At 42.9% G+C, this 14678-nt stretch overlaps 1 protein-coding gene across 5 annotated transcripts in view; it reads left to right on the top strand.

Annotated features, from left to right (window-relative positions):
- atp8a1 (ATPase phospholipid transporting 8A1) overlaps positions 1-14678 on the top strand; it is a 77192-nt gene that overhangs the window by 24092 nt on the left and 38422 nt on the right. For 3 of the 5 annotated variants that reach the window (XR_013467523.1, XM_078101987.1, XM_040173789.2), the window contains exons 10-18: positions 699-810; positions 960-1125; positions 4116-4243; positions 4749-4826; positions 4917-5005; positions 7931-7975; positions 10073-10145; positions 12968-13073; positions 14421-14503. Coding sequence is in view for 4 of the 5 variants with exons in the window: in XM_078101987.1 (XP_077958113.1) it covers positions 699-810; positions 960-1125; positions 4116-4243; positions 4749-4826; positions 4917-5005; positions 7931-7975; positions 10073-10145; positions 12968-13073; positions 14421-14503 (880 nt within the window). In the remaining variant the exon portion in view is untranslated. The remainder of the gene's footprint in view (positions 1-698; positions 811-959; positions 1126-4115; positions 4244-4748; positions 4827-4916; positions 5006-7930; positions 7976-10072; positions 10146-12967; positions 13074-14420; positions 14504-14678) is intronic. The other 2 variants (XM_078101988.1, XM_040173792.2) reach the window with 1 other exon arrangement.

Here is a 14678-nt window from a genome sequence, read left to right as displayed (position 1 = left end):
CTCCACTTACCGACCCAATAGGCCAGAGCGAGTATCCGTTCACACTGAGGTTCTAGGGGCTATTTGATCTCTCTCCTGAATAAATGGAGGAACTTGTCTCTGTTTAATTTGATTAGACATTTGTTTGAAAGTTTTGCCATTATAGAGAAAATGCATCCTTGCCTTCTTTTAGGATACCATGGCTTTATTCTAGGAGTTTGGAGTAATGAGGGAAATTTTACCCCGAATATAAACTTAAAACATCACATCCTTAAGGGCTGGATGCAGTTTATAACTACATTACAACTTTACAACTTGTTTCAGCTTTGCAAATTGAATAATAAGTAAGAGTTTATTTACCTGTCAATGGAAATGTGATTTATGTGAAACACGCAAATTGATAGTTTTATAAATTACGTGAAGAAATATTATATTATTAAATATCATCACAGAATACTAATATTTTAGTTCTGTAATATTCGTGTGATAACTCGCTTGTAGGTAAAGCTCATTTAGTGTTGTAATATCAATGGAATCATGGTTATTTTTAGTGTTGACATATTTATAAGAAATCTTACTATTTATGTATTCTAAATAAAGTAATGGACGAGATGCTTAACGAGCCAGGTATTCGTTAACAAACAGGCCTGAGCAGCTTGAGAGGCAGCATGTTGGCTCGTTAAAGAAGGTAGTGACGGCACTGATGTTTCTTGCTACAGTACAATGTCCCTGGGTCCAGACCAGATCCTACTGAGAGGAGCCCAGCTGAGGAACACTCAGTGGGTGCATGGTGTGGTGGTCTACACCGGACACGACACAAAGCTCATGCAGGTAAAGCATATTTCCACAACGTATACCGTTTTATTAACGGTTATAAAATAAGACAGAAAATAAATGCTCAGTCTACTGAATTGGTACATTTAATAAAAGCATTTTGTGCATTCATACTTACCGCAACTATCTTGTCCTCTGTTACCCAGAATTCCACTCGGCCTCCTTTGAAGCTGTCCAACGTGGAGCGCATCACCAACTTCCAGATCCTGGTGCTGTTCGGCTGCCTGCTGGCCATCTCTCTGGTCTGCTCCATCGGCCAAACCATCTGGAAGTACCAGTACGGCAATGATGCCTGGTACATGGATCTCAACTGTAAGAGTCTCAACAGCACACGCTGCACCTCTTAGTCCACATATTTTGTCTCACTTGTCCATATCAGCTTATTTCTTTGTCATTTTAAGTTCGTAAATGCTGGTATGTGTTGTGTCGTTTTTATGTTGCCTCAGTTAAACTATGTTTCGCATTACAAGTGAAATATGTGGCAATGTGGGAATAAGTGAATTCCCTGTTAACTGAGAAAAGACAGCTGTGACATGCATAGATGTGTTGTGAATGAGTTTGAGTGAAGAAAAGAAATGGTTGAATATCACTGCGCTGCTGTACTTTTTTGTTCCTTTCTAATGTTCTGTTTGATTTTGTTGTTTTCTTTGTTGTCGTTTTTTTAACAGCTCCAGGTAACAACCATTTAAAAGCCTTGGCCATCCGTGAATGACCTTCCCTTACTAACCCTTTACTGAAGCTCTGCCTTTGCTAAGCAAATGAAGCCCCCTACCCTCGCCCCCTATATGGTTGCCCTACTTTGTAAGGGCCCATGCCATGGACAAGCACATACCAGGGATCCAACAATAGGTTTTTCCCCTCCAGCTCTCTTATACTTTCGTCTAGTTATTTTCAGTGCCTGATGCACACAGTGTCTCACTTTTCCTCCATTCTTTTTTTTTTTGTGCCACGTTAAACACTTTGCAGTTCCCAAGCTTCAGACCCCCCCATCTCGTTTTTTGGTTCCCCACCCCCAATTCTTTAGAATACATGAACAGGCGCATTTGCTTTGACTGCCGGGGAGATGAGGTTGTACTCGAGGAGCTTTTGATAGCAGGAAGGTTTTATGCGCCAACACAACATGTAGTGCAACCCAAGGGGCGAGCGCTGACATTTTCTAAATGCCTCTGCCGCTTTCTTTTCTCGTCTGGATCTTTCAAAGGACATGGACAGACCATTTAGTTTTTATACATGTAATCTCCGGCCTTTTATATATGACATTTTTAGGTACTATCACAGACGTTAAAACAACACACAAAACCCCTGATCTTTCCGTTGAGATGAAGCTCTGAACCTGGTATGCAAAGTGATTATCGTGACGCGCCGGCCATTACTTTGTGCCTCGATAGGCCTTCGTAGGAGAGGTTGTGCCCTGGTCAAACTAAGCTTGCACTACGACTTGCACTGCCCCCTTTTAGGAAACGTTGCATTGGCTTCTATTGGTTACAACCGTGCCGTCCGATTCATTAAAGCCCACATCCAAAAGACCCTCTATCACACCGATTGGGGGAGGGTGGGGGGGGTGTAAGTCATAAGGCAAACCTCCATCTTGAGACTGATTGTACTTCCATTAGGAGTTGTTGAGACTCTGTCCAGTGCATATTATCCAACCAGTGACAAAAGAGGGAGGTGGGGAGATTGTCAAATCTCTGACATTTTGTTTACTAAAATGATTGTAATTCCACTCACTTACCAACATTTGGAAGTTAAATGCAGACGTGAACAGAAGAGTCAGTTTTAGGCCGCTACGCTTCCCGGGCTGTATGTCACAGGGGCCTGCGGTTGTGCATGCCTGGTGAGTAATTCATTTGACTTTGACCCGCTGCAGAGTGCTGACACAGGTCATCCCCGGCATTAAGCCTATACAGTCTGACAACTTAACTTGATGCAGATTGAGTGCAAAAACAGTTGTTTGTTATGCATTCATGCCACCTGCTGCTGTTTACTCAGTCAGTTTCTGTGGGTAGCTGTGCATTTATCACCATATCATTGACTTTGTGCTGACTATCTCTGTTAGCAAACTGCTGATGTGTTATTTGACGGCATGATTTTATTTACATTTTTTTCTGGTCCTGCTTTTGAGCATAATGCCGTGTAGGTGTGGTCTTTTCACTGTAATGTACATGTGCCACACCAAACAAAATATATATTTTTCTAAGAATTGTTAAAACCCCAACAATTTACAGTCCAACTCCTGCAACAAGTTGCTTTGGATTAATCTTATCTTGTATCCGTATGATGCTTGGTTGCAACATCTTATGGTAATATTGCTCCTACATTACAGTGACCTTTTATTAAAGACAAGGCATCTGATGTACTTTTGCACTTGTGTGACTGGTGCATGTCTTGGTTTGCTATGGTTTGATTTGTATTTCTTTAATGACTCTACTGATCCAACACAGTATCCCTGTCTCATCTGATAGCAGAAAACATGCTTAACATCACATAACAAGCTGGCTACTAGACATAAGTGACATGAGGTGATCATCATTAACACCCAAACTTCCTCGCTGGCATAATCCACCCCCTCTTTTCCACTCCTTGTTGGTTGAGAATGTGCTATGGACTGAATCTCCCTCCTTTGTCTTGAGAGCATCCAATACGTTTGTCTTCCCCACCACGTCTGAAAGAAAAAAAAAAAAGAATCCCTCCCATGTGTGTTGTTGTAGCAGTAGCTTTCATTCTGCCATCCAGTTTTTTGTTTTGCAATCGTTCTGTCATGGGGAAGGGCTGTCCCTCTCAACCGCAATGCTAAGATCAAGGCTTGGGTTAAGGAAGGTAACATTTGCGCCTCCTGCAAGCTGAGGAAAGGTAAATCACATCCCTCCTGTTTTCATGTTTGGTGTCAGTGGGGTTACATGTTGATCCTTGCCAATTGTTCGGGATGGGGGAGGAGGGGTGACCAACACCATTTTGCATAGTGCTTTGTGGACCTCATTGCCTGGATCATGCTGGATGCCAAGGCTGCTGCTGTGACACTAGTGACATTCAAGATACCTCAGTCCCTGTTCGCTACTTTGAATCTTTGGGACATTCAATTGGACTGTTAATCGGTTGTAAGAGGTTGAGGTTGGGTGGAAGAAATGGTTAATTCCAGCAAATGGCCGACGTTAGCCCAAAACATTCTTTGGGTTGGGATAAAGTCGGTTGTTGGCTGGAAGTAGCTCTGGGCATTTCATTTGACAAACGGATAGTTATGAACCTGCACTAATGAGTCTCCTTCTGTATCACTTCCTTGTTTCCAAAACTCGTCCCCTGATCAGATGGCGGAGCAGCTAACTTTGGCCTCAACTTCCTCACCTTCATCATCCTGTTCAACAACCTGATCCCCATCAGTCTCCTGGTCACGCTGGAGGTTATCAAGTTCATCCAAGCCTTTTTCATCAACTGGGTGAGTTGAAGCAATTTACTCAATGAAAATAAATTATGGATGCAGTATTTTTGCTAAACAAGTTAGGTGACTTTAAAGAGAAAAGTAACCTTGCATGGTTACCGAAACAGACATATCTGTAGCGGAGTATATTTTGACTTCTCTATTACTGTCAAATCTTTACTTGTATTTGAAGGAAGTTGCTCATAGTAATGAACTAGTTATCATCCGATTGAGGTTCCTTTTAACTCCACAGAGCACTTTCACATCCTCATTTTATTTAGTTTTAGTTATTTTGAGGCCCTTTTGTGCTTAAATCCAATTTGCAGTTTCCAAGTATCGATACAAATCGATTATGTACCATTTCAATCAATTTGTAATCGATATATGTCGTCCGGAATGCCGATTTTGCGGAGCACCGATCGATTCAGTTGGATCGCAGGAATATAAATCGATTAATCGATTCAGTGGATGAATCGTTACACCCCTAGTATTTACCCTCCCAGTTCTTCATTGTTGGTTTCAGGACACAGACATGCTGTACGAGCCCACCAACACACCCGCCATGGCTCGCACCTCCAACCTGAACGAAGAACTCGGCCAGGTAAACGGCGCATTATGCCAATGCTCACCCAAAAGGTACGCCTCTGCTTTAGAATGAAACGCTCACTCGGTCTGCCTCCACCCCATACAGGTGAAGTACATTTTCTCTGATAAGACGGGAACCCTGACCTGCAACGTGATGCAGTTCAAAAAGTGCAGCGTCGCCGGCGTGGCCTACGGGTAACGTTCACACCTTTGTGTTTCCCCTCGCTCCCCTCTATGCATCCTCTACAGTCGCTTCCCCCATCACATTCATAAAATGCAGAGTGTGCATCACAGTACAGCTGGCGTCTCGGTCTCTCTCCACCCCCCCCTTGCCTTGTCATTAGCAGCTGCATCAGTGCTCCTCTCGACATAAACTATAAATAAAATGCAGGCCGACGCTTAAGCAAGTAAAGGCTCTTAACTCTTCAAAGGCTCAGGTCCAACATGTTATGTTTTTTGAAAACTGGAAATACATTTCACTGGTTTTCTTACAAGGTGTAAAACTTAAAACAAGTCATCCATAAGAATATTTTCAGTTTAGTCCAAATTCGCTGTCCACGTGAACTTTTCCCTCGGCTCCACTGACATAAAAGCACATTGAATTATATTTGAACATTTCAATAAATCAGCTCTTAATGTTATTTCCCCTGAATATACTCATTCCATTTTAGCGCATAGATGATCAGCCTCAGTGGATGCAAAACAAGTGGGAGAGCAGATCTTTCCTCACAGAACCAAAGCAAGTGCAGGCGTGACCGTACATGATTAATCCCGTTAGGATTCAATTAAAAGCTTGATTGATTGAAGTGCAGGCTGAAGGACAAAAGCGTGTTTTATGTGCAGTTGTCTGTACTGAAGCTCTCATTATGACTGCTAGCCATGACGTCTCATTGTCAATCCCCGGGTCACAAACAGTCGCTTTCAGAAGAGATAAAGTTCATGTTAAAGATGTTATTTCTACCGGATCAGTGCTTATATACAATATATATGTATATGTAAACTATTGCTGGTTAAAGGCACAGGTGCTATTTTTGGGGTGTTTTGGGCTCCAGAATGTCCTCCTCCTTTTTTTCTGGTGATTTAATTGGGTTAATCCTGCAAGTCATCAGACTGCGGTTTGGCAGCAGTTGCGCTCCTTTATCCCAAGTAAAGATGTTTTCCTTTGATCCTCTGGAACGAGGATTCCCTTTTCTGCAACCGATAAATATGCATAAGTGTTTCATAGCAGAAGAGGAAGGTTTAATGAGGCGATGCTGTTTTGATGATGCTGTAATTTGCTCTGCACTTTATCTTCTGGGTGACCGAAATAAGAGTCTGATTAGAATCCGAAGCTGTTTAACGTGCAGGTCATTGTTGTATTTCTGTATTTCTAGTTCACTAAACAATAACAATGTTAACTGTACCATTAATGTAAATCCACTGCAGCGTTCTGTCTTGATTTTACACTTCCTTCAAAAGGACATTACCAAATATGTTTTTTTTCCACTTAACATTTATCTGTGTTTTTTTTTAAGACTTTTTTATTTCCTCATCAAAGACAACATCTCTAAACCCGAGTGTTGTATATAAATGTTTTTCGTCACATATTAGTGGCAATCAAGGTTTTAGAAGCCAAAATAAGACATTATTATTGAAAAAAAGAATGATTACTCATAATCATGGTTGAGACTACAACACTCATGCAGGTTCTTAATCCGGTTTGGGATTTTCTAGTTTGTACCCTATAATATATATTTAATGATATCAACACATAATTTCACCCAACAGTTACTTCTTTCCCGTCCTTACAGCAGATGCATCCAATATGGAGGAAAGTAGCTGCGAACCAATTTGTTTCAACTTCACCTACTAACTTTTCTCTGCCTCTGGAATTAAAGCATTGTGTGCTTCTTCAGCTGTGATTTTAGTTCACTTGATCCAAAGGGACAGCATCTTAAACATCTGACTCTACTTCAGGATGCTGTCGTATAGATGTGTGCAAACCATGTCGGCATTTGAGTGCAAATGAGGATTTAACAATTTCAAGATCACCAGCACCCCCCCACCCACCCACCCTACAGCAGCACTTAATTTATGGCATGTGTCCCTACCATAAATTAAGTGCTGCTGTAATTAATAAAGCCAACCCCAAGGGTGTAGGCAATAATTAATTCCACTGGATTGGAGTCCTCAAGGAAAGATTCCCAGAATCCTTGTGGGTGTCTTGTGGGTTTGGAGTTTAGGGGACACATTGTTTTAAATGGACTTGACTGACAACAAAAACAGAAATATCTTTTTTATTTTTATTTTTTTAGGCAATTTGTGATAGCAAAGTGTAGCCCGGTACGTACATACAGATGGACTGGTTTGTTGATGCAGATCGGCGTCGCCCCACTGAGGGCGCGCGCAGCAGGAATCAAACAGTCATTTTAAAAAGTGGAGCGCCGTAATGTTGAGCGGAGCATGTCTGCTCGGCTGCGTACACTTAACAAAGCGCTGCACTGCAGTTAGTCTGCCAGAGCAGAGACGTCAAAATCATTTGTTGCCTTGTTTTAGAGCAGTGTGCCCTCCGACCACATTTAGTTTCCAACACTGTGGTTTTCATGGCGGCCTTTTTAAAATATACACATTCACTGCTGTTGCCTGATGATGATGATGATGATGAACGAGAGGGGAAGGCGTCTTTCTTACTATGAGAAGATGATTCTCAAATATTCGGTCTGTCCCTCCTGTTTATTTCTGGCTTTCTTGTTTTAGACGTTTTATCTCAAATTTCTCCTGCAACATTTGACAATTTGTCCTTTGTTTAATACCTTATATGTTTTATGTCCCTGGTTATATTAGCATGGTTTGCCAGTCGTGTCTCATGTTACCACGTGTGATGACGTTGATCCAGCCTGCAAACTGAAGTAACAAAAGAACCTCTTTTTGTTTTTATTAATCTATTGGCACCATTTACAAAGGAATAGGGGACTTGTCATAATCAACCGCTCACCGCCCAACTACAACACCTCCACTCCTGTCCTCCCCGGCATCTGACCCCTCATACTCCAGCACCCATAAACAAACCCATCTTTAGTCCAACCAGTCTGTACATGTTCCCAATAGACCGTGTCAATAAGGTCGTTCTCTCTCCAACAGCCACGTCCCTGAGGCTGAGGAGGGTAGTTTTGCAGAGGATGACTGGTAAGACAACTGGGTGTCAGATGGTGATCCCGTTTTTACATTTTATTTTGCTCCTCGCTTCTGTGATGTAGTAGTGCTGCCTTGCCTCATGGAAATTGTGTCTTTGAACGCAAAACCCCAATGTGCGTTTGCTGTTGTTTTTTGTGTGTGCGTTGATTAGCCTTTGGATGTGTTGTTTGTGATTGTTTGCTCTTGTTTCACTTTGCGTAGACGTCGATGCGAAAGAACGTCCTTCAATAACAATGTTCTACTGTATGTTTACATTGAGTTCAGAATGATTGTTTTGGAGGTTTGCATACGGCTCTTGTACATTCAGTCTAAGAGACCGAGACCTTTTGTATCGGTTGTGTTGAGTCTCACACGCACACACGTACAGTCTTCCTGAGATCCATCTGCACTACCAGCGTGGGTCTGTCTCATCCATCTTACATGGGGGAATAGGGGCCTATTTGTTAATGTCTGTTACGCCACATTTCTGTATCTTACTGCTTTTGAAGGGGGGGGTCCCGGTTCCATGAGGGCATGTCTCTTTTTTTCCGCCTTCTTTTCCCCTCACTCAAACAAAAGAGGCTTTATTTGAAGAGAAAATAGGTTAAGGATGTAGGAACAAGGAAGAGACTTCACCCCATTGTTCCCTTGTTTTTAAAATGAGCTTAATTTACAGCCAACACCGTTGTTGCCATAGTGACAGGAACTCTGTGTGCTGGCAGATGATCAATAACTGACGGTCCTCCACACCCAGACCCGTGCCTCAGACATTTCATCAAGACAATCAAGGTGCAGCTGCAGCAGAGAACAGCTGAGCTCTTCCTTCTCTGTCCGAGGGGTTGGAAACAGCAATGATGACTCCATAAATTTCCTTTCAAAGGCTCTGTAGTTTTCTCAGTCTCAGCGGGATTTGTTTTTCTTTCCCCTCACATAATTGCCTGAAGTTGAAAATATATAGATGTATCTTGAACATACATCTCAATAAAGCCTGTAAGTGGGTTCCAGTTCCCTAAACTCCAGTGCATCTACGTGGGTGCAGCACAATATCGGCTCCAGCCTGCTGTTGGATGGCTTCGCCGCGCTTCGCCCGTGTTGTGGGATTAGAAAGACTTATGGTTGCTGATGGCAGCCTCTGTAACATTTCTATCAAGCTCCTGCGTCAGGGTCAAAGCCGCTGCCTTCTTGATCTATTGGGCTCTGTTCATCACAGTGACTGATTTGTGCTGGACAGGCAAACAACATCCCTTTCGATTGGATAAAACACATCTTCAGATTTTTTTTCCTTTGCTAGATTACTAATGAAATGTATTCTTTTTTCTTTTTTTTTCTTTTTTGCATATTGCCAGTGAAGAAATGCACATTTAAGGTCAACGTATGGGAGACCATTGTTTCCAGTCACTTCTTAGGGTTTTGCTTTAATCAGTTGTGTGAGTACCATGTTTTTGAGGACATGTACTGACTCCCAAACAGATCACGTTCTGTCTCCATTGTGGTCGAAGTGTCAATGCTGGTACAGAGCACTGGCTGTGTTGGTACCAGCTTCAGAGCGGTTTGTCTGTGCCAGTAACTAATGTGTAGAGCTGAGAGGAATCCGTTGATCTACACAGAATTACTTTGCAACTATTCTGATAAGTATGATGGAAACACTGAATTAATTAACATGCATGTTCCAGCTTTAGATTTGATGAAGGTCTTATTACAGGTTTGGCTTTTCTGTTGGTCAGATGAAACAAAGTTTGAGTACATCTCAGAGCTTAAAAAACCCTTACCTACTAACCAATCTTTAGTGGCACTTTTACTTGGGGTTGTGGCATGAATACTTTGCTGTGGCTTGCCACGCTGCAGAGCCTTGGACAATTTCTTAGATAGCATTTGTTGTAAGTGTGATTGGAAATCTTAGTATTCTATCCAAGACGTTTGTCCTGCTTATTGTCATTAGACGTGACTTTTGTGAGAACTCCTTTTTTCATCAGCGTTCTTGTCAGAATGATGATGATGATGAGGATGCAATCCTTTGTTGTTCACCATTAATGACAGCTCGTTCTAGTTGGGCTGTCTGTGGAATCAAGTATCACGAGTCCTTCTGACTTCTCCCTCTCTTCTTTCCAGCCACAGCACACACTCGTCGGAAGAGGAGGGATTTAATGACCCGAGCTTACTGGAAAACCTCCAAAGCAATCACGTAAGTAATGTCAGGGTGGCCCGCCACTTGCCCGCAGCGAGGGCTGCTGTTCAGGCCATAACTCAGAGGACTTCTGAACCCATTTGCTTGTTGAAATGTTTTACAGACAAATTGGCTAAATTCCCTTTAATAATGTTTGATTGAAATCTTGCTGATGGACGGATAATCTAGTTTACACGGCAGTCTGAAAACGGGCCGCCACTTAATCCTAATTCACCAATGCTGTCTGGATGAACCTTTTTATTAGATTTTTATTAGTGTTCACTTATGGATAGACAGGAAATCAAAATAGTTTATTGCGCCCTCATAGAACCCCTCGCAGGACTTCCGAGGGAGCAGTAGAGGCCACCTGTGGTGATGAAACTGTGATTGATTGGCTGGTTGAGTCACTCTGCTGCAGAACAGCGTGGGGGAGGCCCAATGTCACATCTAATTAGGTAAAGCAGCACCGCCCAGGGAAAGCAGTAATCCCACCGGGATGTTTGCTTTGTTATGACAGCACAATGTCTCCGCCCGTTGAGTTTGTGGAGGATCTGCTTTCGTTTCTTATTGATCGGCAACACGCCCACTCAAATACTAGTGCATAACCAACCGCTGTTTGAAACTCAGTCAAAATCTCTGGTACTGATGCTACTTGTGATCCATCTATTGCGTTGCACTCATGAGTGGGTCCTGGATTGTACTAAACCCAATTCACGAGAGAATGTGGCTCTTCAAGCCGTCAGTGCTTCTCCTCAACCCCTTAATGACACTAACATGCTAAATGAAACGCCGTACGGTCTCACAAACACCATGTCCTTGCACTTAAACGCTTATCTTTTTCATTAACGACACTTTTGAGTCACTGCAGGCGAAATTAGTAGAAGTGTTGATACAGTGTTGAGGGGCACGGCTGACAAAAATAAACATCCCCTCTGTTGTTTTTTTGTCTTCTCTTGAGTCACTGGAGACGTCCTCCGCCCGCAGCGCCTCGGCAGCCTGCGTTGTTGTTTGCTCGCTCGCGCCGGCGTTCTGCATGGTTTTCTCTTGACCCCTCGACTCTCTCCACACTGGCCACGTCTGAAGTGATGAGTGTCCGTCACTGTTGTCGTGACACAGATTACCCAGGAGTCACTGCGGGCGATGGCTGGCAGCATCGTATTAGCTGTCACTTTTAATTGTGCCATCAGCGCAAAAAACCCCATGTGCGCCGTGCTCTCTGCTGGGTTTCCATCCCCCCGGGAGAGCAAACGCACGTTTACATGCCAGATGTTTGAGAGGACATAATGTTTCCCTCACTCAGTCCATGAGCCCAACCTTATTTTACACATGTGGTGATATATGAACTTGTATTCTTGTTGATAGTCAGATGAGACCATAGATACCGATATATTTGTCCAGTAAAAGATGGTTAGCTTAGCTTAAGGCCTGCAGTAAACCTGGCTTAGCCTGTAGAGCCAGTAGAACTGGACTATTCCTTGGCCCAGTGACTTCCTGGTTAGTCTAACTTTAACCAATGAGTTCCGAGGCAAACAAAGATTTGCAAAAGCGATAAGCTCAACCACATCACAAACAAAGGATGAGTCCAACCACAACTCGTTACCTGGTTCAAACCTCCAACAGCCAAATGGCATTCACAAAAAGAGAAATACTTGTGTGTCTAAAACTCCACTGGCTCCTCACAACGATGGAGGTACAAGAGTCGACAGGTCCACACACAGGGACACACTGACATGTCCTTCAGAGGATACCTGTCAACCCAATCCAGATTAGCATGCTGCCAGGAGGCAGAGGGACTCCCCCAGCCACCTGGACGATAATAGACCTGCTGTGTGTACTTTCATACACAAGAAGCGCTTTGGTTTGCCTTGCCGCTCCATTCATTTCAAAGAGCTGTGTGTGTGTACACCACAGCAGATTTTGGGAGTAATAAGCAGTCAACAATGCACAGTACAATCACATCTGCTCACGAGTCTCACCGCTTGTTCGTATGGTAGTTGGACGATATCGTGATATTATTCATCAATTTTAACGACCACCAGCCACTTGATCGCCGTCTGCTGTACGATGCATGCTCGACGTGGCCCCCCGAAGGTGGCCGATGTCTCCGCCTCACTGACTAGAAGCTGGTGGTCCTGCAGCCCGAGACGGGAGTCTTCGCAGATGCCTGTCGGGAGTGTAGCCCATGGCTAGTTAGTCATACGTTTCGCCTCATTAATATAAAATGCCCTGAGATTACAGGCAAGGCCTTTTTTTCATTAACTGGAGCAAGTTTATTATTCGGCTCATGCATGAGTACACGATGGTTGGATCCCACCAGCACTCATTAGTCTTGACGAACCGGACTGAAGAATACTGGAGCCACATGTAATGTAACAAACGCACTACTTCACAACTGAATGTAACAGCAGCATATTTGAGGTTTGAAGTCCGTCATTTGAGTTTGTGGTTTTACCAAATTGATAAGTGGCCTCAAGCCTGAGAACATTCATTTTAACAATTGTGCTTTTAAAAAAAATGGAATATTTTGTTGTCCAAATCTGTTTAGCTTTTGCCTACTTCTCTACTAATACTAAAATATGATTTAGTGCACAATTATCTAAAAGGTTTTCAATTGTTTTAGGAACCACACCAAACGAATTGGTATGTTTCCCCAGCCTGAAAACACAATACAAATGTACATGGCTGCACTCTCAGCACAATCCAAAACCGGCTGCTGTAGCAGGATGTGCTCCTCATCTCATCAGTCTTTGCTCTGTCTTTCTTCAGTATCATGGACGTCCATCTACTTGTTTTGTTGTGACATTTTCTCTTGAAGAAAGTGCCCTTTGTTCTTTCTGTAGCCCACAGCTGCTGTCATCCTGGAGTTCATGACCATGATGGCAATCTGCCACACTGCAGTCCCCGAGCGCACGGATGGAAAAATAACCTACCAGGCTGCATCTCCAGGTGAATACAGACTCCTCGTAGTTAACTGCATGCTGCACTGCTATTATTGCATTGTGTGATGTGTGTACATACAGGGTCATTAGGGACCTTATTGTATTGCCCTGTCTAGAGTTGGGGGCTCAAAAAAGAAAAGCATTAATAAAATAAGAAATACATTAACCCATTGAACTCAATTAGCGCAACAATCAAGTTGCACTCAAAATGATTTTGAAAGTGCTGCTGCTGCGGGTGGCACCACCTGGTTTCAGCTGCTTTCTATCAGCTTCGTGCAGATATTTAATATTCCATCTTGTGACTTCTTCTGTCTTTGTAACTGGAACGCATCACTACAGCCTCCGGGTAGTAGTATTTTCTAGACATGTATGTAATAATCAGTGCAGGAAAGAGCCAGGAATTAGATCAGAAAATAAAAGATCCTGTTTACAGAATGCGTGGCGAGGATCACTATGATCTCTCTGTCCCTCACATTCACAGCAGTGACGATTCCGCTACTAATCAGAAAGATAGAAGATGAATGAGGGAGAGGCTAATTATGTGGTGCCTTTTCGTGTTTAACAAGAACAACGGCAGCTTAAAGGTGTTTGCACAACGGTTCGCGCCCTCGGACACTGTGGTTGCCCCAGCAGCACCAAGTAAATAACCTGAAAACAAACACCATCCTAATGAACTATGAAAATGTCCCCAAGCTTAAAGGCTCAACGCTGCAATTGAAATGTAAACTACGAAGTTGCTCTCATGGGAGAAATTAATAACACGAAAGCTTATGTTGTTGCTAAATTGATTGAAAAGCTTTTCAGTATATTAGCAAATACTAAGTTGCAACTAAATGAGACGTTTCCTGATGTTTTACATCAGTTATGTTCGTAACCAAAACAGGCTAACTCCACATTCAGTTCAATATAGAAACAATAAATGCACACATAATGAACACATTGATTTATGAAAAGTCTTCTATACTGCTCTTCAGCTCACATTTTGCTCTAGATGGAGATGACCTTTTTTGCCTGATTGCTTAAAAACAGTCATGGTCCCGCGGAGCTTTGCCGTTTGAAGCCGAGCGGGGAATAGCTGCAGAGAGAAGGGTAGTTAAGTGAACTGTAAAAAAAACACGCTGAGAGCTTTTTCTTGCCCTGCAGCATCCTCATGCAAGCTGTAGCATCAGCCACATGATCCACAGCTTTCAGTCACTGCCTGCATCGGGAGAAACGGGTCGAAGAACCCCCTCAACACACAAAATGTGAACCTGGGTATCATCTATCATCTAGATATATCTAGAGATATCATCTTATCTTCAGACAGCACTGTTCTGTATCCGCGTTCATCTGTTTTTTCGTTTTTGCTTTTAAGATGAAGGGGCTCTGGTGAGAGCAGCACAAACGCTGGGCTTTGTGTTTTCTGGTAGAACCCCGGACAGCGTCATTGTGGAAATGGTGAGTCGGTACAAGTTATTGTACTCTGGATTATCTACACTACTACAGATTACTACACACATCACTCTGCTAGAGTTTCCACTTTTTTGGTTTTCTTTGTGAATGGAATAATTAAAAAGTTTGGATATGCCCTTAGTTTCTCTGTTACCGAGAGTTAGATGGTAAGACCTATTCA

Source organism: Gasterosteus aculeatus, chromosome 4 (genome assembly GCF_964276395.1).
Source record: "Gasterosteus aculeatus chromosome 4, fGasAcu3.hap1.1, whole genome shotgun sequence".
NCBI classification, from domain to species: Eukaryota; Metazoa; Chordata; class Actinopteri; order Perciformes; family Gasterosteidae; genus Gasterosteus; species Gasterosteus aculeatus.
This window is presented reverse-complemented; position numbering and strand designations above follow the sequence as displayed.